Source organism: Podarcis cretensis (genome assembly GCF_951804945.1).
Source record: "Podarcis cretensis genome assembly, chromosome: 14".
NCBI classification, from domain to species: domain Eukaryota; kingdom Metazoa; phylum Chordata; class Lepidosauria; order Squamata; family Lacertidae; genus Podarcis; species Podarcis cretensis.
Window position 1 is genome coordinate 27,776,008 of NC_137183.1, and position 23,675 is coordinate 27,799,682.

Below are 23,675 nucleotides of genomic sequence, written 5' to 3' on the forward strand. Positions count from 1 at the left end.
CCAACTTAAGTGGTAGTTTGGTCCAGATGGTCAGATGAAGCGCAAGAAGGTTATTGTTCAGTACTGCCCACATTATAAACTTCTGTTTTTAGTTGCTCCCCACCCCCTTTTCCCTGTCTTGCAGTGTCCACAGGTCCACCTCCTCCACTGCAATGAAGGGAGATACCATGTGCTGGGAGCAGGGCTGTGGCCACATGGAAGGCTGCCCTGGAGAACTTCCTTCTACTAGTCTTTACTCTCTGTCCCCATTTGTCTTAAATATGCTTCTTTATTGACACTAATTAAGAGGGAATCATAAAGCACTTGGGCCTTGCTTAATGTAGCCTGCAACTTCCATGTGCCATGCTTAATTTTCAAAGAGAGAGGCTCCAGCAAATAAAACTCCGCGCATGCTCAGAGGCACCCTCCTGTTTACAGTGATGTCATTTCACCTTGGTTCCTGGGGCTGGGCCCTGGCTCCAACGAAGCTCTGCCCCCCTCCCCCAATGCCAAAAGGGTGACTGTGATTATGTGGCTTTTAAGAAAAATATTTTTAACTTGTACAGGATTTTGATATGTAGCACTAGTGTATGCTATTAGATTTATACATGTACCCATACTGGAATCTGCTCTTTTTTTAGCTGTACTCCTCAGCCTCTGTGCAAGGAGTTTTTGGTATCTTGTTAACTGGTTATCGAGTCACTAGCTGGGTCTTTGACTCTTACACATGTGTTTCTTTAACATGGCTGCTGGCCGGCACACCCAGGTGGCCTTGACTGATGTGTGTGTATTTGTGTGTGTGTGAGAGAGTGACTGATGAAACTGTTTTTCATTTTAATTAACGTATTGAATCAAGTTGCAATGTGTATTATTTTGCATCTAGCTTACTGTAGAGAAGACTCTCTCCCCCGCCCCACTCTGGTTGCCCTCCAGCTGCTTTTGGTCTACCAACTTTCATCTGCCCCAGCCAGCAGAGAGGAGGCTACCAGGTCCAGGGAAGCTGCTGTAGAGTTTTAAGGCCTGTGCGATCAAATTTTAACTGGCAGCAATCACTTGTAGGAGGGACTGGAAAATGGGTCTGTGGCTGGCAGGGCAACTCAACAAAAGGCAGTGTCTTAGAAGATGGAGGAATGGCCTGGAAGAGGCTGGTTTAAGCTGAGCGGTATGAAAAGTTGGGGGGGAAATCCCGCTCTGAAGCAACTCTTGAATCTTACCTACGTACACCTAATGACAGGTTTTGGTGGGACTGGAAGTGCAAAAGGGATGATAACTGCAAAACACTCTCTCGCTCCTGGGGCTTTAGCAATCCTGAGTGGTAGGGAACATACCAGTGGTAATATCCTAACATAACTTTTCTAGGGTAGACTGAGACATTATTAGCCCTTCCCACCCTTCTCTTTTGTAGAGTAGTCCAGTTTGGGCCACAGGGTTAAAATTGTTAATATAGCTTTATAGAATTCCATATTTATGTAACTTCTTTCAGTAGTCAAGATTGGACCAGGTATTTAAATTTGTCCGAAAAGGACATTTTGGGGTTGATGAGTTGAGAATTACATTTGTGTGGGGGGAGGGGGTTGTACTTAAAATACAACCACCTGATGGAGCTGGATTTGGAAAGTAAAAAAGACCCCTATCCAGCCGGAAATTAAGCACTTTTACAGCCCACTGATAGTAGTGGGAGAGTTAAGTGAATGACTAATCTCTTCCAATTATATTAGTGGGGAACGTACTTAATGTTTGGCTGGATCATGCCCACAGTAAACCCCCCCCTTCCGCCCACCAGCCCTATTATGTTGTGTTTGATAAGTGGCATATAATTTTTGGTACAAGACACTGAGTGGTATTAGTTACAGATAGGTAGCCGTGTTGGTCTGCCATAGTCAAAACAAAATAAAAAAATTCCTTCCAGTAGCACCTTAAAGACCAACTAAGTTAGTTTTTGGTATGAGCTTTCGTGTGCATGCACACGAAAGCTCATACCAAAAACTAACTTAGTTGGTCTTTAAGGTGCTACTGGAAGGAATTTTTTTATTTTGTTTTGAGTGGTATTAGGTACCCTCCGTTTTCAATGTGCGAGAATTGAGAACTATTGAAATGGACAGTGGTTGGGTCACTACGCCACCCTGGTGCCCTCCAGATGCTTTGCACCACAACTCCCATCAACCCCATCACTCTATGGCTATGCTGGCTGGGGCTGATGGGAGTTATAGTCCCAGATCCTCTGGAGGGCCCCACATTGGTAAAGGCTGCTTTGTGTATGCATTCTCCTGCTTCGTTAGTGGTTAACACCTTCAGATGGATGAGCTGTTACTTGTAATGCTTTCAAGTATCCAGAGCCTGAAATTGTTTTTTTTTTTTAAATTACTATTATCATCAGTGAAACATATATGGAGTAAATAGTATGGTTTGCCTTTCCACCTCTGTTCCCCTGCAATCAGTAGCTGCTCATTTCAGGAGACTGCCGTGTTCTTCAAGCATCTTCTGTCTTTAGATGGAGGTAGCTCAGCAATCATTTCCTTGAAAAAAGTGTTTCTCTTGCAATCTGGTCTGCATCCAGTATTTGCTTTTTCTCTATTTTATACCTGAGGATTATGTATTAATGAACCTTTGCTTGTCATCTATGGCTCTTTAGCTTATTAAGCTTATTTTTATTAAAAGCCTGTAATATCCATGTCCTCTTATTTCTTATATGAAACTTGTACAGTTCTTTTTCCCCCAGGGTGTGTGTGTGCTGGTTGTTAAATCTATAATGATCACTTCTTAAAAGGGTACTTGCATTAAAATAACACCTACATCAGTTATGGGGGCAGCACCTTTGACGAAAGCTATCTGCAGTGAGCTGATAGCGAACTGCAGGTTGCTTAATAATCCCTCATGCATAAGGAACACTCTGGGTGCATGATTCTGCAGGTAATTCAAATGAGAGGTTGGTCAGACAGAACCATCCCTTCTGTTTTATAAAAACTTAATGGCAGCCTTAGCCACCTTCCCCTGTCATGGGGATTGTGATCCTGGGGGGTGGGAGGTCCTGTAATGCACAACAGAAGGTACCAAACAGATCAGGGTAGCTCACCTGTGGCCCTCCAGATGCTGCTTGAATGAAATTGTGACTAGCTTTCGAAATTTCAGTATACTGGGGCATGACATATTCTTCCCAAAAGAAAGCCATGCAAATAGTTAGGCTTACCGTATTTTTCCATGTATAAGACACCCCCATGTATAAGACAAACCCTATTTTTTTTAACCCAAAATTAAGAAATTAAGTTTTTTAGCTTTTGGGGGGGGCGTGGAGCAGGTCACTTCCACCAATCACTCACCTGCCACTGCTAATTGCTTGCCACAGCCACTGCCAATCGCATACCTCGCCTCAGCCGCCAATCGTCCGCCCGCTTGCCACAGCCGCCAATTGCCACAGCCGCAGCCAATTGCCAGCAGGCCTTGCCGCAGCACCAATCATATGGCCGTTCACCGCTGCCAATCTCCTGCTTGCTGTTACCATTATTTGCACGTCTCCCGCCCGCCCCCTGCATTCGTTATCCGTGTATAAGATGACACCCAATTTTTGCCTAATTTTTTAAGCAAAAAACGTCTTATACACGGAAAAATACGGTATTTAGTTTATGACCCTGAACTATTCCTCACTGTCTATAATGCCAGGGTTCAAGATTTACTGCTCATGGATAACAAACTTTATTCAGCCCATTTACAGTACACAAAAGAAACACAAGAGGTACAATAGGCTTTCACTGTGGGTTTTCCCATTAATGTCTAGATCACCATCTACGAGGGAAATCCCCCTGCATAAGCCCCTCCCCACCCCGGTGATAAAATGATGCTGAGTAAGAAACCAACCAAGGCTTTCCCTTATGCAGGGAAATATCAGTGGATTGTACTCTTCAAAGGCAGAAAAGGAAATGCCAGTGCTTGTGCAAACTCAAGTTTTATGCTGTTTCTATCCACACTTTGTTTGCACCAAAAGCAGTTTAATTCTTCCTTTGCTGCAGTGAATTTAATCCTATATTCTGCCATTGCTTGGTCAGAGATAAAATTCCCCTCTCCCGGGGGATTGCATACAGAGCTTTTGACCACAAGTGGCTACACTTGAAGGCAGCAATCGAGAAAATCTCCATATGTGTAGGAACTCTTGACTACAGTGACACTCTAACCCTGCTTTCTGGAAGGAGGTGGGCACCACACTCATTCATACACTACTACAGTGACATGAGAGCCAGACAGACTAGCTGTGGTCCTCAAGCCTCTTGGTTGGGCATCCTCTTTCTCTTCTCCCACCTGCCCCCATCTCTAGTAGCAAGATGCTCCCATCATTTGCCCTAGAAACTGCAGAAGTAGCTGCCCTTCTTTAATGGAGGTGTTGGGGTTGCAATCATCCACACTCCGTTTCATTCACCTTGCCCAGTTACTTGGGAGCTGGTACAGAGGGCAAGGAAACTGGTGCTTATAAAATACTACAGGACTGCGCAAGCCTTTCTCCTGCCTGTTTACTGCTGCACCTACATTTTCAGCTGCCATAAGAGGAATTTGGGGGTGGGGTTTGGAGGTGGGGATAGGACAGGCAGGGAACATTTTCAAACCACACCTTTCTCATGCCTATTGTGATGACAAAAAGTTGATAAATATTCAAAAAGCATTTTAGCCTGTGTGAGTACCATTTGGTCTCAGATTTTCCCATCATGTACAAGTACATCCAGAAATATCACTCCCCCCCCCCATCCCACTAACAAAGGCTTGCTGATTATTATCTGCCCCCCGCCCTTGGTCTTGGTCTCTCCTTCGAAATGACGGCAAATGAAAAGATGTGCATGTGCGGAGGTAAACAGTACACAAATGAGAGTTTCACAAAGAGATGTTTTACAGCTCTCTGCTGGGGTTGGGTAGGGACCATGATTTTTTCTTTTCTTCCAGAGATGCAATAGCAACACATCTGCCGCTTCATTGACTTGATAGTTCCCAGGTTCCCGTCGACAGATCCAGGCAAGGAAACAAACAACGGGGCCATCCACGTTTCAGTGTGTTGGAACTGAGCAAGGAGTCGGTCTTTCTCCAGCCGCTGCTGCACCCAATGCAAAAAACTAGGCCTTTCGTCAAAGAAAAATCGCTATGGCAGCCAACAATGGCTGGTACGCAAGAAACAATCCTCGTCACAACATACAGGCCTTAGTTGTCCTCGTCGGAAGACAAGCCTTCAATCTCATCTCTGTCTCCTCCGATGGCCATCCAGAATGCTTTGGCAACCTACGATTCAAGAGTTACCAAGACAGGTTAAAGTCTCAGGAGATGCCACACTCCTGCAGCAGATGATGATGATGATGATGATGATGATGATAATACATTTTATTTATACCCTGCCCTCCCCGGCCAGAGCCAGGCTCAGGGCAGCTAACACCAGTAAAATTACAATAATATTTTTTTATAAAAAAATACCAATTTAAAATACAAGTTAAAATATAACTTAAAATGCAGCCTCATTTTAATAGTAGCCCATAGATCAAAACCATAAGGGGAGGGAAACATAAGGGTCAGGCAATCCAAACCAAAGGCCAGGCAGAACAGCTCTGTCTTGCAGGCCCTACGGAAAGATGTGAAGTCCTGCAGGGCCCTAGTCTCTTGCGACAGAGCGTTCCACCAAGTCGGGGCCAGTATTGAAAAGGCCCTGGCCCTAGTTGAGACCAATCTAACTACTTTGCGACTTGGGACCTCCAACGTGTTGTCATTTGTGGACCTTGAGGTCCTCTGCAGGGCATGCCAGGAGAGGCGGTCCCATAGGTACATGGGTCCTAGAAACCATCTCTCATTTACACACCCATGGTTAAGAGTGGATGTCCTCTGTTAAGTACACAAGGGCCAATCTGTGTGGTCTCAAACAAAACAACATTGAAATTCTCTCTAAAGATAAACCAAATTAAGCAGGTTCCCATAAAGTCTCCTTTCGCTAACTGCGGGAAAGGCAAGGCCACTAGAATCTAGTTGATAATATGCCAATGAGCCAAAGTACCAAAGCCCCCCCCCCCCCCAAATAGTTGATTTAGGCTATTTTTGGCTTAGAATGCTTGCAGAACAATTTCTACTTAGAAATGCTGGCCAAGAATGACTCTTTAAGGGCAGTTTTGAACTCTTCTGAAATCCTCACCTTTTCTGCATGCAGTTTCCTCTGTTCGTGAGGCAGCGTGGCAGCCTTTTCTATAGGAATGAAAAGGAAAGGAATTTACTGTCAAAATTGGTCAAGAGTCGAGAAAGAGCAGAAGGGAGAACTGGCCAAGCTGAAAGAAAACTACACAAAAGGGACCAGCCTGAAAATAGAAAGTATGCACTGGTTCTTTAATTGCTGAAGAACCAGATACCAAACCAGCAATGCACCTAAAAGGCATATTTCCTGAATGAGAAATAAGAATCTGGACAGCTCATAAAGCTCATCTCAAGCATAAAAATAGCACTGAAAGGCCAAACATTCATCTCTGGATCAGCTTTTAATCCTCCTTCTTTGCTCTCTCCTAAACCTCTCATTTACCATTACTGTGCTAACAAGGTAATAGGAGGCAGGCTGCATCCTTCCTCTCCTCCTCCATGCCTGAGATGCTGTTATAGCAGCGTGCCAGGTGCAAGGAGTACTGGGAAATTCAATTTTTCTAGGGCCACTTGCATTTCTCTGTAGGAGGAGGAAATACCTTTCCTGCCACTAGAGTGGAACCTCGTGTTATGGATGAGATCCACTCCGGAGGCCCGTCCATAACATGGAACTGATGCAAGCCAAAGTGCCGCGTCTGCGTGTGGTGCGATTTAGCGCTTCTGCGCAAGCGGCAAAACCCGGAAGTAACCCGTTCCGGGTTGCTGCGGGATGCAACACGAAAACACGTAACCTGAAGTGGACGCAATGTGAGGTATGACTGTGTTGGGAAAGCTACAAAGAGTGGCAAGGAGGAAGAGTCACATTCTACCGCCATCTCAGTGACATCACTGGGGATGAAGCAAGCTCAGATTAAAACCAAGCTATCAAGTTTTAGAAAACATTCCCCCCCCCCCCCAAGTCTGACAAGGAGTTTTACCCACCACTAGAAAACAGAAAGCTGAGTAGAATCTATACTGAAATCTTAACTCCCAGATTAAAAACAAATAGGAAACCTCCCATGTGGTCAAGAACTGCTGGCCCAAATAGAAAGGCTTGCAAGAGACTGTGTCATACACGAGACAGGCAGTACCTTTCATTTCCTTCAGCTTGGAGAACAATCGCTCAAAGTTCTCTAGGTCTCCCTCTCCTGCAGTGAGGCTTGCGAGCTCTTGAATATCCATATCCAGCATAGGATCTACAAGATTCATAAGAGCAGAATGAATGTATATCCACATTTGCAGCCCATCTCCTTTGGCTATCTATTTGGACATATTGACTACCTATATTAATCTACAAGTCAGGATTGATATATATATATATATATATGTGTGTGTGTGTGTGTGTGTGTGTGTGTGTGTGTTTGTATGTATATGTATATGTGTATGTGTATGTGTATATATATGTATAAATATAAAAACTAATGTGAGCAGGTGCTGTTTTTCTTTCTTTCAACAATTTTTAAGCCACAGTTTACAAGAAAAACAAGTAAATAAGAATACATAAAAGGTAAAGGGACCCCTGACCATTAGGTCCAGTCGTGGCCGACTCTGGTGTTGCGGCGCTCATCTCGCTTTACTGGCTGAGGGAGCAGGCGTCCAGCTTCTGGGTCATGTGGCCAGCATGACTAAGCCTCTTCTGGCAAACCAGAGCAGCGCATGGAAACGCCGTTTACCTTCCCGCCGGAGCAGTACCTATTTATCTACTTGTGCTTTGATGTGCTTTCAAACTGCTAGGTTGGCAGGAGCAGGGACTGAGCAACGGGAGCTCACCCCATTGTGGGGATTCGAACCGCCAACCTTCTGATCGGCAAGCCCTAGGCTCTGTGGTTTAACCCACAGCGCCACCAATTAAAAAACCCAATTCACTAAACACACACACATATCACTGAATGACAATTACTAACAGCAGCTGCAGCCAACATCAGGTGTCTTCTCTTTTTGTTAGATTTGCATTAAGAAATTTAAAGAAAAGCTAAGTGGATTTAGACCAGGCATAGGCAAACTCGGCCTTTCAGATGTTTTGGGACTACAGCTCCCATCATCCCTAGCTAATAGGACCAGTGGTCAGGGTTGAAGGGAACTGTAGTCTCAAAACATCTGGAGGGCCGAGTTTGCCTATGCCTGATTTAGACCATATACTTTTGCACTGGGCAAAGGCGTGGACCCAAAGACACCCCCCAATTCAAACGAATTCAGCCCACAGCATTGGGGCAAATGGGCAGCTGTGACCTGCCAGCTGCTTGCTGGAGGGGCAGGGCCCTAGCTGCTCCCGGCAAGAAGTTTGGCCTTTCTTGCTGTTTTCTCCCAAAGAAAAGATAATTCCTCACCAGCAGCGGGGTCAGCTTGCTGGCTGTTTGCATCAGCCACGTCTTCTCCTGCATCGACAGCTCTCTCCACTGGCAAGGGATCAGGCTGGTGGGGAGGGAGAAATCAAATTAGATACAACAGATGCAACAAGAGAGCTGGTCTTCTGGCTTCCACAGGCCACAAGTCCCAGACCAACGTGGAAGGGAATTTTCCCACAAGCCCTGACAGGACTGGTTTTGTTCCCCACTGCTAAGAACACAGCAGGATTTGGTACTGGGCAAAGAATTTAGCATCCATGGAATCTGAGGTGTTTTGGGCTTTCTAAAAAGGTAAAGAGCAAGTTAAGTTCCTAGTCCTCATGGTTGTGATAAGCTTAAGTTATGGACCTGTAAACTGACCAATTTAACCTACAAAGGAAGCTCACAGCTGCAATAAAGGGGACAGGAGTGCAAGAAAGGATGGACAAAGAAGGTTTTTTGGGTGGAAGGGGTAGGGGGAATTAAAAAAAAGGATTTAAAAAAAATTACTGTTTACTTCTGGAGCTTCGTTTTCTTCTGTCCTAAGTCTGCGACTTGTGCCCGTTAAAGCAGGAAGGAAGCCAAAGCCTTGATTCACATCTGAAAAGAAAGAGCTGTGGGTTTAACACTTGAAGTGATGCCAGCTTCAAGGGGGAAGCAGAAGCCCTTCCTGTATCACTTTGTGTGTGTGGTGGGCTCGCTGTATAAAAACATAAGCAGGAGCTTCGTGTAGCTGCTGATCAGCTGACTGACATAAGGAGCATGGGAGAAGGCTGTGGCTGTAGATCTAGGGTTGGATAAAGGATAACCAGGGGGAGAATTCCTATGTAAGAACCATTTTGGGCTAGAGGTGAGTTCTAACCTCCACCCCACCCCATTTTGCTTAAGCCACCAGCCACGACTAGAGAGAGATGTCTGCCCAGTAACTAGGCTGTTCTCCAGGGAGGACATAACAACTTTCCCAAGCAGGCTTCCCCTGCGCTACAAGGGTGGGGGCACCTCTTCTGCCATCTGCTACAATGGTGCCACACTGAAGTTAAATTCAGAAGCCCCCTGAGTTTTTTGTAACCATCTGTGCAATCAAAGGGAAATTTCCCTCCCCGGTGGAGTCCTACAGAGTTTGCTCTGCTGTGATGTGTTAACATCTGTGAGTGTCGACTTAAAGAAAGGAGGTCTGAAAACTCCCACCTTAAAGCCACCAAGTGGTTAGCCTTGCGCATTCCCCCAAATGAGCAGATGTGCTCTGATACCATTGATGGCTCATTCTGTTATTATGGAACTAAGGAGGGTGGAGTATTCAAAGCACAGAGTCTCAACTGTCATGTATGACATGAGAGGTAAAGGTAAAGGGACCCCTGACCATTGGGTCCAGTCGTGACCGACTCTGGGGTTGCGGCGCTCATCTCGATTTATTGGCCAAGGGAGCTTCCCGGTCATGTGGCCAGCATGACTAAGCCACTTCTGGCGAACCAGAGCAGCGCACGGAAACACCGTTTCCCTTCCCGCCGGAGCGGTACCTATTTATCTACTTGCACTTTGATGTGCTTTCGAACTGCTATGTTGGCAGGAGCAGGGACCGAGCAATGAGAGCTCACCCCGTCGCGGGGATTCGAACCACCAACCTTCTGATTGGCAAGTCCTTGGTTCTGTGGTTTAACCCACAGCGCCACCCGCATCCCTTCAGCATGATACAGGGATGCAAAACCCCAAGGTCAATCTCCACACAAGTTCACCCCTGCCCACCTAGAAGTCTTTGAGGTGAGAAAACACAGTGGAAAGGGTGGTGCAGTGGTCAGAGTGCTGGACTAGGAGCTAGAGAGACCAGGGGTCAAATCCCAATCAGCCACGAAGCTCCCTGGGTGACCTTGGACCTGTCACACTCTTGGCCTAAATAATCTCACAGGGTTATTGTGATGAAAAACTGAGAGGGGAAGAATAAGGTACATCGCCCTAAGGAAAGGAAAGGCAGAAATGTGAATGAATGTGAATATAGGAAGAAAGGAGAAGGGAAAGGAAAACGGAGCAAGACAATCCAGGGTGTCAACACTACTTCCGGCTAGTATCACATCTCAAATGTAATTATATGTCCAAAGAGGTGACGTTATCTGACCAATCCAGAAACTTTTTGTTTCTCTTCACTTGCAAGGGAAATGCATCCAATTCCAAGCAGCTGGAGAATCAGACCAGCCAGGTGCCTCCTGCAACCCAGGCCATTTCAGACCCTGTTAAAAGGAGATGTGCTCCGAGCCATTGCTCTGTGATGGGATGGAAGGCTGTAAATATAGAAGTGAAGCACAGAGCACCAGAGGGAGCTTCATTTCTAGTTTTAGGGGCTAGAGCGAGCTGAGGCTGGTGGCTTGGCTGCCAGGGCTCTGCTTGAATGAGCTTTAATTTCTCATAAGCCTCGAGTGCTAATTCTGACGCAGAATGATGGCATGAAGAGGAGCCTGAGCAAAGCAGTAAGAGAGCAGAGGAGGTTACAGAGGAAGAGACACTGTTTTTAATAAGCAGATTGAAAATGACGTACCATTTTTCATCACCACATTTGACCAAACATTGGCATTCAAGGCTTGGATGATTCGCTTCACTCCTGTCGATTCTGGAAAGTCGTCTAAAGAAGCAGAGAGGGGAAAGGAAATGTGCTTTTAAAAAGGCTTCTTCAGAAACCAATCAACAGATTAAGAAACTAAGAAACTGGGAAGAAGACACCAACTCTTAATTTAGTTAGGAATTCTGGGTGCACTTACTTAAACACACAAAGAAGCCTGTGATAATGTTGCTGTTTCTTATTTTTTAAAGCCATTCTGTAAATTCTGGGGAACTTTCTCAGATATTCAGAAGATAAACATATGTTCATTCAATTTCCCAAAACGACACAGACTTCCTTTGGTTAAGGTGCATAATATCACTCTTACTTTCAACTTACACCCCAAAATGTATTACCCATCCTGAACCTTTGGAGGAGAGTGAGATGCAAATAAAGAGCCTGGAACAAAGATGAAAAGTGTAATACTGAGTTCTCAGCCAGCTGTTGCTCTCTGTCCAAGCTGACTTTTGCTCTAGCTCAGTTTTCAAATTGGAAGCAACGAAGAAGGGTTAAAAAAATAAAAAACAAAGGAACACCAACCAACAACTTTTCTCCTGCACAGAGTCAAAAGAAGCCAGAGAAACTGTGATGCCATCGAAAGACTGGAAACAATTTAGCTGGTTCAATTTTATTGTTAAACTGATGAATCACCTTGAAATTTTCCCACTGGGCTCTAAACCAGCAATTTTTAAAACTAGGAAAGAGATTATGTTGTGGCATGCTGTTTCACGGGGAAGGGCCATAGCTCAATGGCAGAGCATCCACTTTGGATGCAAAAGATCCCAGGTTCAATCCCCAGCCTCTCTAGGCAGGACAGGGAAATACTGCCTGTCTGAAACTCTGGAGAGCCGATGGCAGTCAGTGTAGACAATATTGAGCTAGATGGACTGCTGGTTTCACTCAGTGTAAGGCAGCATCTTATGTTCCTAAAGCACTGGCAGGCAGCTTGCAGCTAGGGCACAAGGTACAATGCTGATTCGTAATTCTGGTGCTGTGTCTGTCACCAACAACAGACGGCACCAGTGCAGGCAGAGAAGCTAGAGAAGAAGTGTGCCCAGAAATAAGAATCTGCAGAATTCTAGGCAGAAACTGGCAGGCAGGTAGCAAAGTTAACTTCATGAAAGGAGGAAGTGGAGAGAAACTCACCGTCCTCATCTGGCAGCTCTTCTGGGTTGAGCTCCACCAACTCAAAGCCGTGCTTGATGCACCACTCTTGCGCTTTCTGTCGGCTGATGCCTAAAATAAATGGAATCTGGTTTTTTCCAACAATAGATGCACTTCCTTTTGCAGCCACATTAGAACCACAGTACTGGGAGCTCCTTGGATGGAATGCCTTAGGGAAGGTTCTTATTTTGTCCTAGAAGCTATATATGGGCAACTTGTTCTTGCCATCATATATTATCACACTTAAACTAATTTATGCTGCCATTAAAGGCTGGAAACTGCAGAACAGAAGGTGGGACTTTCAACAACCTGATCAATTCAGCTGACACAGAACTCAAATTGCCTTCTTGAGTCCCATGATGGAAGAAAAGTGGGATATAAATACAAAGTCAGGGTCAGCATTCAGCACATAACCACAAACCATGCTATCTTACTAGGATGGAGAGCAGCATTCGCCAACCCAGTTCTTGCCATGCATTCTGGACTTCAACTCCCATCAACCCCAGCCAGAACAGTCATGCCCACCCTCCCAAAGGCCTGGCCTTGTTGCCTTACCATTTTCAGAGACTCTGTCACAGACTAAGATCATCACTTCTGGTAGCCACTCTTCTATGAGAGGGAGCCACGTAGAGATGCTGTCCAACCCAGAGATCTATAAAAATTATACAGAGGTTGCTGGCTTTCTTCTCTGGGTATTTTTTTTTTAGTATTACAAGTGAAAGTGCATTAAGTACCGTTATAGAGAGGCACTCTCCTTTCTGAACTTCAGGTGCACAGTGACAAAGACTTTCTTATTCCAGCAGGCATTTTATGGCAGTGTTTAGGTTCTCTGCATAGTTTATTTTTATTCTCTGCATAGTTTATTTTTATGTACACCACTTAGAAATGCTAATGATTAAGCGGTATATAAATGTCAAAGTAAATAAATAACATAGCCCTGATAAGAAAGCACAGCTGAGAGTAAGAGAGATTAAAATACAAGAGATCATCTCCAGAAGAAAAGCCACCTTGAAACTCATGTGAAAAAAAGCAAGACATAAATATATTTTAATGTGATGTCCTTAGTGCGATCGGGGGCCAGCTGCTAGAATTCACTGGGTCAAATCCCACCACCCAAGCACTGCTTACCTGGCCCCCAGTTGCCAAACAAAGGGCAAAAAAGAAAAATGCAGAAGACTGACAGACAAGTCAACAGGCACAGGACAGGGTTGTAAGTCTTTATCTAGTTGCTCTGGCTAATTATTTTGGGAATCAGGATCATTTTGTGAAAAATGAAACACACTCCTAATTTGCGCACAGAGCAGCAGTGGAAGGCATATCATTTACAGTTGCAGTTTGACAGGAACTGAATATGTGACAGAGCAACTTGCTCAAGGATATATACGAAGTGGGATTTGGAATGCAAATCCAACTCTTGCTTGTAAATGCTGGCTTTTGATGGGGCAGGAAAGAGATTTGGGTTCCAAGATTGCTTTTGAGAACATTGCTCAATTACTCCACACTTGATTTCCTCCTGTCCTTTAATTGCGACCACTTAGCAACAAACAAGCACCTCAAATTTGACTAGACACAGAGGTGAATGAAACTGAGAAAAGATAACAGGTCTAGATAGTGGTTCAGCTACTTGTAACTCTTGTTTTCAACCACCTTCACTCCAGGGAGGAAATCTTACAAGCATCAAAACAGAAACTTGCACTGTCAGCCTCAAAGATGTCCTCCTTGGAGGAGTCACAGCCCACTTCCTTCGAAGTGCCACTGTGATGCAGTGATATACCTCAGCTTAGCAATGTACATGCTAGACCTGGCAGATGCCACTCTAACAAAAGGAACAAGAGTCCACCCCACTAAAATGCACATTAACCAATGAAACACTATGCCACCAGAAGAGGTGCTTGTCACAAGAGAGCCCTGTGTCTCTTTGCTGAGAAGGCAACAGAAAGATTAGCTCTAGAGCAAAAGTGGAAGGTCTTCCTTCTGGAAATGAACCAATCTTCTGGCGCATGGAGAAGAGAGCACTTCTGCGTTGTAGTCCACTGGGAGCTAGAGAAACTTTTTCAAAAAAGTTTTTAAAACTTTGATGTCAAGTTTACTATTTAACCAACAATGCTGTTACAAAAGTGCAAATGTAATACTGTAATGCTGCCTAATGGTAAACACAACATTTGAATATAGCCAGAGACCCTCTTTGCTTTCTTGCATTTCCTTTTCATCTGTCTTCTGAGAAATCTCTATGTGGGACAAGAAGCTACAGTTAGAGCTGGATATGGAGCAACTGATTGGTTCAAAACTGGGAAAGGAGTACGACAAGGCTGTATATTGTCTCCCCGTTTATTTAGTTTATATGCAGAATTCATCATGTGAAAGGCTGGGCTGGATGAATCCCAAGCTTGCTGGAAGAAATATCAACAACCTCAGATATGCAGATGACACAACCTTGATGGCAGAGAGTGAGGAGGAATTAAAGAACCTTTTAATGAGGGTGAAAGAGGAGAGCGCAAAATATGGTCTGAAGCTCAACATCAAAAAAATGAAGATCATGGCCACCGGGCCCATCACATCCCAGATAATAGAAGGAGAAGAAATGGAGGTAGTGAAAGATTTTACTTTCTTGGGCTCCATGATCACTGCAGATGGTGACAGCAGTCACAAAATTAAAAGACAGCTGCTTCTTGGGGGAAAAACAATGACAAACCTAGACAACATCTTAAAAAGCAGAGAGATCACCTTGCCAACAAAGGTCCGTATAGTTAAAGCTATGGTTTTCCCAGTAGTGATGTATGGAAGTGAGAGCTGGACCATAAAGAAGGCTGATTGCGGAAGAATTGATGCTTTTGAATTATGGTGCTGGAGGAGACTCTTGGGAGTCCCATGGACTGCAAGAAGATCAAACCTAACCATTCTCAAGGAAATCAGCCCTGAGTTCTCACTGGAAGGACAGATCCTGAAGCTGAGGCTCCAATATGGCCACCTCATGAGAAGAGAAGACTCCCTGGAAAAGACCCTGATGTTGGGAAAGATTGAGGGCACAAGGAGAAGGGGATGACAGAGGATGAGATGGTTGGACAGTGTTTTCAAAGCTATGAACATGAGTTTGACTGAGCTGCAGGAGGCAGTGGAAGACAGGAGTGCCTGGCTTGCTCTGGTCCATGGGGTCACAAAGAGTTGGACACGACTAAACAACAACAACAACAACAGAGACCCTCTCACAATAACAACAACAACAACAACAACAACAACAACAACAACAACAACAACAGAGACCCTCTCACAATAACATATGTAATAAAGCTATCCCAAGTAAACAGAAACTATCCAGGGGTAGTCAAAGTGGTGCGCTCCATATTTTGCTGGACTGCAACTCAGTATTTCTGATCACTGGCTCTGCCAGCTGGGGTTGATGGAAGCTGGGAACCTAACTATATATCTGGAGTCCAACTAGTCCACACTGGCAACCCCTGACTGCTATACAAATTTATATAAAACAAATAGAAATTGCTTAACAATTTCTCAGGAAACTTTTTTCTACTAGCATTATGTATGTGTAACAGAAATGGTAATGACGTAGCTCAGCTGGAATTTCCAAAATTGGGATGGTGTTGTTCTAAAAACACAGCCAAAAAGGCTTTCAGCAACCTGGTGCCCTCCAGATGTTTTGGTCCATATCTCCCATGAGCTCCAGCCAGCATAGCAATTGTGATCCAAAAGAGCAAGTTGGCAAAGGCTAATTTACACAACATAGGTGTTGTTGAAGAGAGGGAAAAACATTCTAACAACTGCATCAATTTAATATGAGGAGAAGGTAGCCAACATTTAAAGGCACATAAATATCCATGCTGGAATTATCACATGACGGTGTTCCTGAGAGTCTGGGAGCAAAATATAAACAAGAATTCCCTGTTGCTTTTTACAAGTTCTTCCTTACCTCAGTTTTGGGGCAGGCAACCTTAAAACCACTTTCAAGGAACTTACCAAGTTATTTGTCAGTTCCAGAATTGGCCATTATAATTTCCAGGGACAGAGGGTTGCAGAGATCAAAATTATTATTCATGAATTCATTCCCTGCCTTTCTACAAAAATACACAAGGCAGGTTACAGGAAACTGACAACAAAAAGTAAACTCTAATAACAAGACCAAACCCCCTCCTAGAAAGCAAAACAAACTAGCAAGCAAAACCAGCAGCAATTTTAAAAGATCACACATGATCCATTAAGACAGGCAGGCACTGAAGTTCTGAAGTACTCACTGATGTGCTGTCAAAATAAACCAAGAAGGCTTGCACTGACTCAGCAATTTCAGCTGTCACAAGGAACTGATTTGTCACAACGCAGAGATGGATGTCAGCCGAGTAGTATTTATTCTCTATTGTCCAGGGGTAAAACCGGGCTCCGCTGCCTGTGGAAACATCTTCGGGAAGCTCATTTGTCCCAATGATACCTGAAAGAGGAAATATGGAGGACCTTAAGAGGTGGTGATCATGACCTCACAGCCCCTGTCCTCTTTGGGAAGCCATGGGAGTGGGGAGAGAAAAGAGGGACACCCAAAAATGCTTGCACAATCTTGCCCAAACAGATGTTACTGTAGGGAACGGGTTGCTGTTAATGTTAGTCAGATGCTCTCTTCATCACCCAGTGAATCTGTTGTTAAAGGGGGGCATAAAAATGTTGCACACCAGTCGTAGGGAAACCTCCTAATCAGACCCAGGAGGCCATTTTCCCCAAACCACACCCACCTGCCCCATCCCTCATGAGGTCAGGTGTGAGGTACATAAAGGTGCAGCAAAATCACCTTGAAGTCCACTTCAAAGCAGTCAGTGATGAAACTACTTGCAGACCAACTTCAAAGGAAAGCCCCTTTCCATCTGCCTGCCCATCTGCCAAAGTTGCCCAGTGAGGAGGAGGGAAAGGTAGGTTCCAAACCCCTGCTGTAAATAAATAAAACCAAAGCCTCTGCAGCATTGTTGACGTCATTTTGGTGGGTGCCTAAGAAGCTGCCTTATACCAAGTTGATCTAGGCCAGTATTTGCCACACTGACTGCTAGAAACTCTCCAGGATTTCAGGCAGGGGTCTCCCCAGATGCCTGGGACCTTGTTCATGCAGAGCAGATGCTATCGCTGAGCTATGGTCCTTTCCCACTATTCCATTAATAAGCCATTAGTGAGTATTAAATGACTACTATTCTTTTCCCCTTCTGTTTATTTATTACTTATCAACCCTGCCTTTTCTCCAAGCTCAAAGCAGATTGCATCATCCCTCCATTCTTATTTTGCTACCATGCAAAGTAGCAGAGAAGGTAAGAGAGTGTGTTGACCACACTGTGAGCTTTATGACCAAAGGAAAGAGATGTCACACACACCAAATAGTACTCTAGTCTAATGAGAGAAGAGAGTGAGTCTGCACTCCTGTACACAACCTCAATGAAAACAGGAGTGTTCATACGAGTAAGCCTAGGATTGCCATCTCATTTAGGTACAGTGGTACCTCGGGTTACAGCCACTTCGGGTTACACGTTTTCAGGTTGTGTACTGCGGGAAATCTGGAAGTACCAGAAAGGGTTACTTCCGGGTTTCGCCACTTGTGCATGTGCAGAAACGCCAAATCACATCACGCGCATGCGCAGAAGCAGCACTGCAGATTACAAATGCTGCGGGTTGCAGACATGCCTCCGTCACAGATCACGTCCGAAACCCAAGGTTCCACTGTATCTGCAACTTGAAGGTCCTACAGCTAAATCCATAAAATCATTAAAATTCAGGAGGGCAATGAGAATTCTAAAGCCAGTTATAAAACGTGTTAACATGCTCGGGGCTAGCCAACATGGTGCTGTCCAGATGTAAATGAACTCTAACTCCCATCAGCCTTAGCTGATGGAAGCTGTAAATCAACAGCATCTGAAAGGCATCATGGTGACTACTGCTGGGAAAATATCAACCATTCCAGACCCTGCAGTAGACTGCGTGGAGGCTCTTCTCATCCAACTGGTGAGCTTGGCCCCTGGGTAGGGATGCAAGGACCTTCTGTTGTGGCTCCTTCAACTGTGGAACTCCCTTCCCATGGAGGCATGGATGCACCAAGTGAAAGCATTTTTATTTTCCCAGGAAAATTAGTGATTGCCACTTCTTGAGTTTTGTATTTTCTCATGTTGCTGTTTTACTTTGGGGGTGGGGTGTTTAATGGCTGTTTTTATTTTACATTATTTTGATACCTGTGGTAATACATAATGGCTGTTTTTATTTTACATTATTTTGATACCTGTGGTAATACATAAGAAACTGCCCTGAAATTACTATTTAATTGATTTGATTTATGAATCGCTTCTCATATAATAGCTCAAAACTATTTTAAAATAAAATGATCAGCAATAAAAACAAGAGCACAATTTCATATAGCCCATGACACAATGAAACACAGTCTGAAATTTTGTAAACAAATGGTAACACTAATACTAAGACCTCTCAGGTAGGTCACAGCAAACCAAGCTCTCTTTCTGGTCACCACTACTACATCATAGGCAGAGATAAGGCCCAGAGAAGAGCTTCTGGAAATGAACAAGAGGTTTGTGGAGGCCAAGGTAGTCACTAAGGAATGCCAGTTTCCCTGCTCAAGTTGCTAACACAGAGACAACAAAAAGTGTGTAAAGAGAGAGATGACTGTGGCAGCAGGGCTTCCTGGCAGCCCACTCTGTGGGTTGGGTGGAGCTGTGGCCCACCTTCATCCCATAAGTGGCCTTCCCATAAAAGTAGCTCTTAGTCTAGCCAAAGGGAGAGGCAACCTGATTCATCTGTGATCCATTTGTATCAAATAGCTCCAACTTTAACTTACATCCCACACACTAGCGTGCAATAGCACCCACAAGCCCTCCAGAACCTTGGAATAGATGCACTCAAGCCGTTGGGTTTCAGAAGTTTCCCTCAAAAGCAGTGTACGTTTTCATGCAAATATCATAGAGCCCTCCCACTATAATGATACCTTTCTATATCTAGCTGGAGAGAACATAACCATTTTAGGATAAGCTTTCAAGTCCACACTTGCTTTTGGCCCCAAAAAAGGCTTTTCAGAAAACTGCTATAAAGGCAAAAATACGTGGGTTTGGAAACAACCGTGTCTCGATGGAATTGCTCGCTTTTCATTTTTGATCTTCACAACCATAGGGAAGGTCTGTGGTTTCACATCCAAAGAGCTTTGAAAAATCAACAGACACACTCGGTGACCACAACACTTCAGCTCGCCTCAAGGCCAACCTCTGTGGTTTGTGTTTTCACAAAACGCAAGCCAGCTCTTTGACACCTTCCTACTGTGCTCTGACAAAGAAGATCTGCTGCAGCAGGCACCCAACTCACTCACATTTGCAAAGTGAACTACGCTGAACAGGGGTGGACATGGGCTCCTATCTGAACCAGAGGGCCGGTTCTGCATCCAAGAGGTCAGTGTAGAACAATGGAAGCAAGAAGACTGAACAATTGCTTAAATCACATACGCAGTGGTATGATTCACATGACGCAGTAAGGCAAACCATAATATTGCTACAGGTAGGTAGCCGTGTTGGTCTGCCGTAGTCAAAACAAAATTTTAAAAATCCTTCCAGTAGTACCTTAGAGACCAACTAAGTTTGTTATCAGTATGAGATTTTGTGTGCATGCACACTTCTTCATATACACTGAAACAGAAGTCACCAGACCCTTATATATAGTGAGAGGGTGGGAAGGGGTATTACTCAGAAGGGTGGTGGGAATGGCTGATAGGTGTGGAAAACCTGTTGACGACTGTTAACGACTGCAGTTGGTCTTACAGGAAAAAGCAAGGGGTGAGATGGCTAAAAATAGCTTTATCATGTATAATGAGATAAGAATCCAATGCCTCTATTGAGAACAGGTCTCTCCATGGTTTTAAGTTTGGTAATAAGTTGCAATTCAGCAACTTCTCTTTCCAGTCTATTTCTGAAATTCTTTTGTAATAAGACAGCTACTTTGAGATCTTGTATAGAATGTTCTGGGAGATTGAAGTGTTCTCCTACTGGTTTCTCTGTCTTGTGATTCCTGGTGTCAGATTTATGTCTATTTATCCTTTGCCGTAGGGTTTGGCCTGTTTGTCTATGATATGGCTTTCTGTGATTCTGCAAATGTGCTTGAAGCCACCTTGCTCCTTTTACTGCCATGCCGTGCCAGGAATTGTGGTTAATCTCTCTTCTCACTATGAGCTATAGCCAAGAACAAACAAAAGCAGAAGTCCTTTCTCGTTTCAAGTTAAGCTCCTGAAGGTTTTTTTTTCTCCCCACATTGGAGGCAGCAGTTTGTACTCAAACCAGTTCCCTGAGCACTTTGAATGCAAGCTGCTTTTTCTGCAAAGGGTGAAATAATCCACTTTAAGAAGCATTTCCTCCTCTGCAGAGACTTCAAAAGGACTTCATGCAACCAAGGTTCATCTTACTGTTACTTACAAGGAGCTTCTCTGAAGATCTACTCCCAGCATCAACCAGCTGATTGGTGCTTGAACGTGCATCTTCAAAGGATGTTGCTGCAAGTGACAATCAGCTGACTGCTGATCACTGTGTCCTCCTTTGAACTTTGACACGCATCAATCACCTGGTGTCTTTATTACTGGCAGGTGGGTGATCCCACCCATCTGTCAAAATAGGCCTATGGGGATGGTGGAGGGATAAGGATCTGGCCTGCCAACCCGTAACAATTCCCCACACTGATATAGCCCACCTTCTCTCACTCAGGATTGAAGGCAGTGTCCACATCAGCAGCTGTGGTCCCAGGTAGATTTCAGCTGTAGTACCACTGGAGTGTACAACAAATGACCGCAGACACAACTAAGCAAGACTCATATATACATCAACACAGGGGTGCCAGAGATTCAACCTCCTGTCATCTCAATTATTGTTTTGGAAATCTGATTTGGGAGTAATCACATTGTAATATACTTGTATGATGATTTCAGCTATGACTGCATTCATATTTGGTTATATGTTCTCTTCTCCATGCATTTGTGTTATTTGTTTTGTTGTATTTCATATATGTAATGGTACATCAATTAATATAAAAACATCATATTGCCGCAGATTCCAGTCCAGCCTACCCAGGAGACTAGACAGTGACTGTGCAAAAGCGGAATTTCCACTTCAAATCAATAGGTGGCTGTTTTTATGACTTCAATCCAGAACACAAACACACACACACACACAATTCTTTGTATGTTACTAACTAGCTGCTCTAGCAAGCTACAAATTCCTTCTAGCCTGACTTTTGACAGTGTTCCCAACAGGTATTCAGCTTACTTCATAGTATAAGTAGTTGTGATTCCTTCAAATGCTTTTTAAAGTGATCTCATTTAATTCTCTCCGGTTTGGGAAAGTATGCAAACAGAGCTCCTGCTTTATGTATCTGGAGAGCCACCTGCTGGAGTAAACTTCAGAAAACCTCTCACAGAATTGCAAGAAAATCTACAGGCTGTTCACATGATCAAATTTTGGTTTAATAAACCAGATTATGTAAAAGCTTTGTTGCATCCACCCACAGTCCCTTTGCACAAGGAGAAAAATAGATTAAGTATCCAGAGTTAACCATAGTTCCCATTATATGAGAAACAGCAGCTATGGTTAACGGATTGCAAACAAATGAGGATTCAGACAATGCCTTTTGTTTCTGGGGGTTTTAAATTGCTGCCATTTGCCTAACAATTACTTCATTGGAATTATATGTTTTAACTGTTTTATTATAACCTGTTTTGGGCATATACTAGAAAAGTGGCATTGCAATGTTTTGTACAGATATTGTGTGCCGTACAGATGGCAGATACCAAAGAGGTAGATTTGGAGAACACCAGATCAAGAGAAATGTGAAATGCAGAATACAGGAGGTACTGGAGGAAGGACAAGAGAGGAGAGGAAATGGGTCTCCAATGTGACAGCCCTTCCCACCTATGCGAGGACTGACTGTGGCCACCAAGGAGGCAAGTAAAATGATCTCTGCATATACTCCAAAGCACTCTTTATTACTTCACAAGTCTGAAGATATGAATACAAAGGTTCAGCGTCTGATCTCTGAGCACCTTCCATAACCCACTTTACTCCTCACACTTCGGAAGAGCAATCAGCACAGGCCTAAAGTCTGCTTTATCTCGCTCGCTCCCGTTTATTAGTAGCTATTTTCAAGCCTGACACCGAAAACAGGTCTGTTGTTGACACTCTGCACATGCTCGTGGACACTCCATTATTTCCCGGATTTTAGAGGAGGGAAACTCGGGGGTTGGCAAACAGGCTCCAAGTCTAACTCCACGTAACTGAGTAACTAGTTTGCATTTTAAGGGGGGAGGAAGTTCTTAAATACTGCGACGCGCAGCTGCGGGGGAGGTGAAAATCCCACGAGAAACGGCGCCAAAATCAGAGGCGGCGCCGGGAGATGACGCCACGGCGCAGCAGTTTAAAAGAAACAAGGCTGACGGGGGTCGAGCCGACTCACGTTTCACCAGCTCTTCCCCGGGGAACTCGGCGGCGCAGCTCGTGATTAAGGCGCAAGGGACAGCCATGACACCCGCTAGAGAGGTTCTGAAACGGCCGTGCTTCCTCTTCCGGTCTAGATCACGCCCCTTCCGGGCCATTTGGGTCGTACTATTACCGCCCTGGTGAGGGGAGAGAGACGTAGAATGTTTGTGGACTGAGGTTTAAGTCTTTTGTGCAGAGGAAACGAGATGTGAAATGAGATGGAAACATTGGGTTCCGCCTCACCCTAGGGCTTATGTTTTCTCCTTGCTGCATCTCCACATAAAAACCCCTCAGATTGACAGGAATGGTCCCGCCCGGGCCGCGCGTCTCGTTGCTAAGGCCACGGTCACGTGGTGCACCGCAGTCCCGCCGCTGTGGGGAGGGAGCCTCAGCCAGGACCCATGGCTGAGGTGGCCGGGCCGGGGGCGGAGATAGGGCGCATTTTAGTCCAGGTGGGTCCAAATAGCACTGCAGTCAGGTCCCTCACGGCCGCCTCACAAGCCTCGTTTCTATTGGTCTTGTGGCCACTTGACCAAACTCCCATGAACCTTTGCTCTTATGGCCTCCCGCGCCCACCCAGCCTTGCGTCGCTCCCATTGGACGCAGGGATGGCCTTGAGGCCCTGAAGACCCTGATTAGGCTGGCCATTTACAAAATGCCAAGAAGAAAAGACGAGGAGCAGCAGCAGCATCGTCCACAAGGTTTACTTAAAAGTGGCACATGCTAATTCATATGCGTAGGTGCACATTTAAAAATAAGCACACTGGAAGCTTACATTTGCATTTTAAACTGTTCCATGACATGTTTAGAGAAGAGCTGTAATTCAGTAGTAAAGCATCTGTTTTGTATATCATAGGTCCTAGATTCAATCCCCGATGGCATTTCCTGGTGGGGTTGAGAATACCTCCTGGCTGAAAGAAAGCTTGGAGAACAGGCACCTCTCAGTGCAAGTAGACAGGCCCAGTGGTTTCCCTCAATATAAAGCAGCTTCCATTATTTCCTAAACAGAAATAC

General features: G+C 44.6%; 2 protein-coding genes across 5 annotated transcripts in view; one reads left to right on the forward strand and one right to left on the reverse strand.

The window, feature by feature from the left end:
• Positions 1-3,645: 3,645 nt before the first annotated feature.
• On the reverse strand, positions 3,646-22,949 carry AAGAB (alpha and gamma adaptin binding protein). The gene is made up of 11 exons (XM_079953032.1): positions 22,905-22,949; positions 22,639-22,798; positions 16,422-16,612; positions 12,733-12,829; positions 12,160-12,249; positions 10,954-11,037; positions 8,944-9,026; positions 8,430-8,514; positions 7,194-7,298; positions 6,128-6,177; positions 3,646-5,232 (listed from the first exon to the last, which is right to left on the reverse strand). The coding sequence occupies exons 1-11, from the start codon at positions 22,932-22,934 to the stop codon at positions 5,155-5,157; spliced, it is 1,053 nt and encodes a 350-aa protein (XP_079809158.1). The 5' UTR covers positions 22,935-22,949; the 3' UTR covers positions 3,646-5,154.
• The window catches only part of IQCH (IQ motif containing H), an 82,074-nt gene continuing 81,336 nt past the window's right edge, over positions 22,938-23,675 (forward strand). For 2 of the 4 annotated variants that reach the window (XM_079953003.1, XM_079953005.1), the window contains exon 1: positions 22,943-23,113. In XM_079953003.1, coding sequence (XP_079809129.1) covers positions 23,063-23,113 — 51 coding nt within the window. In that variant the 5' untranslated portion in view covers positions 22,943-23,062. Of the gene's footprint in view, positions 23,114-23,675 lie in introns of all 4 variants that reach the window. The other 2 variants (XM_079953004.1, XM_079953002.1) reach the window with 2 other exon arrangements.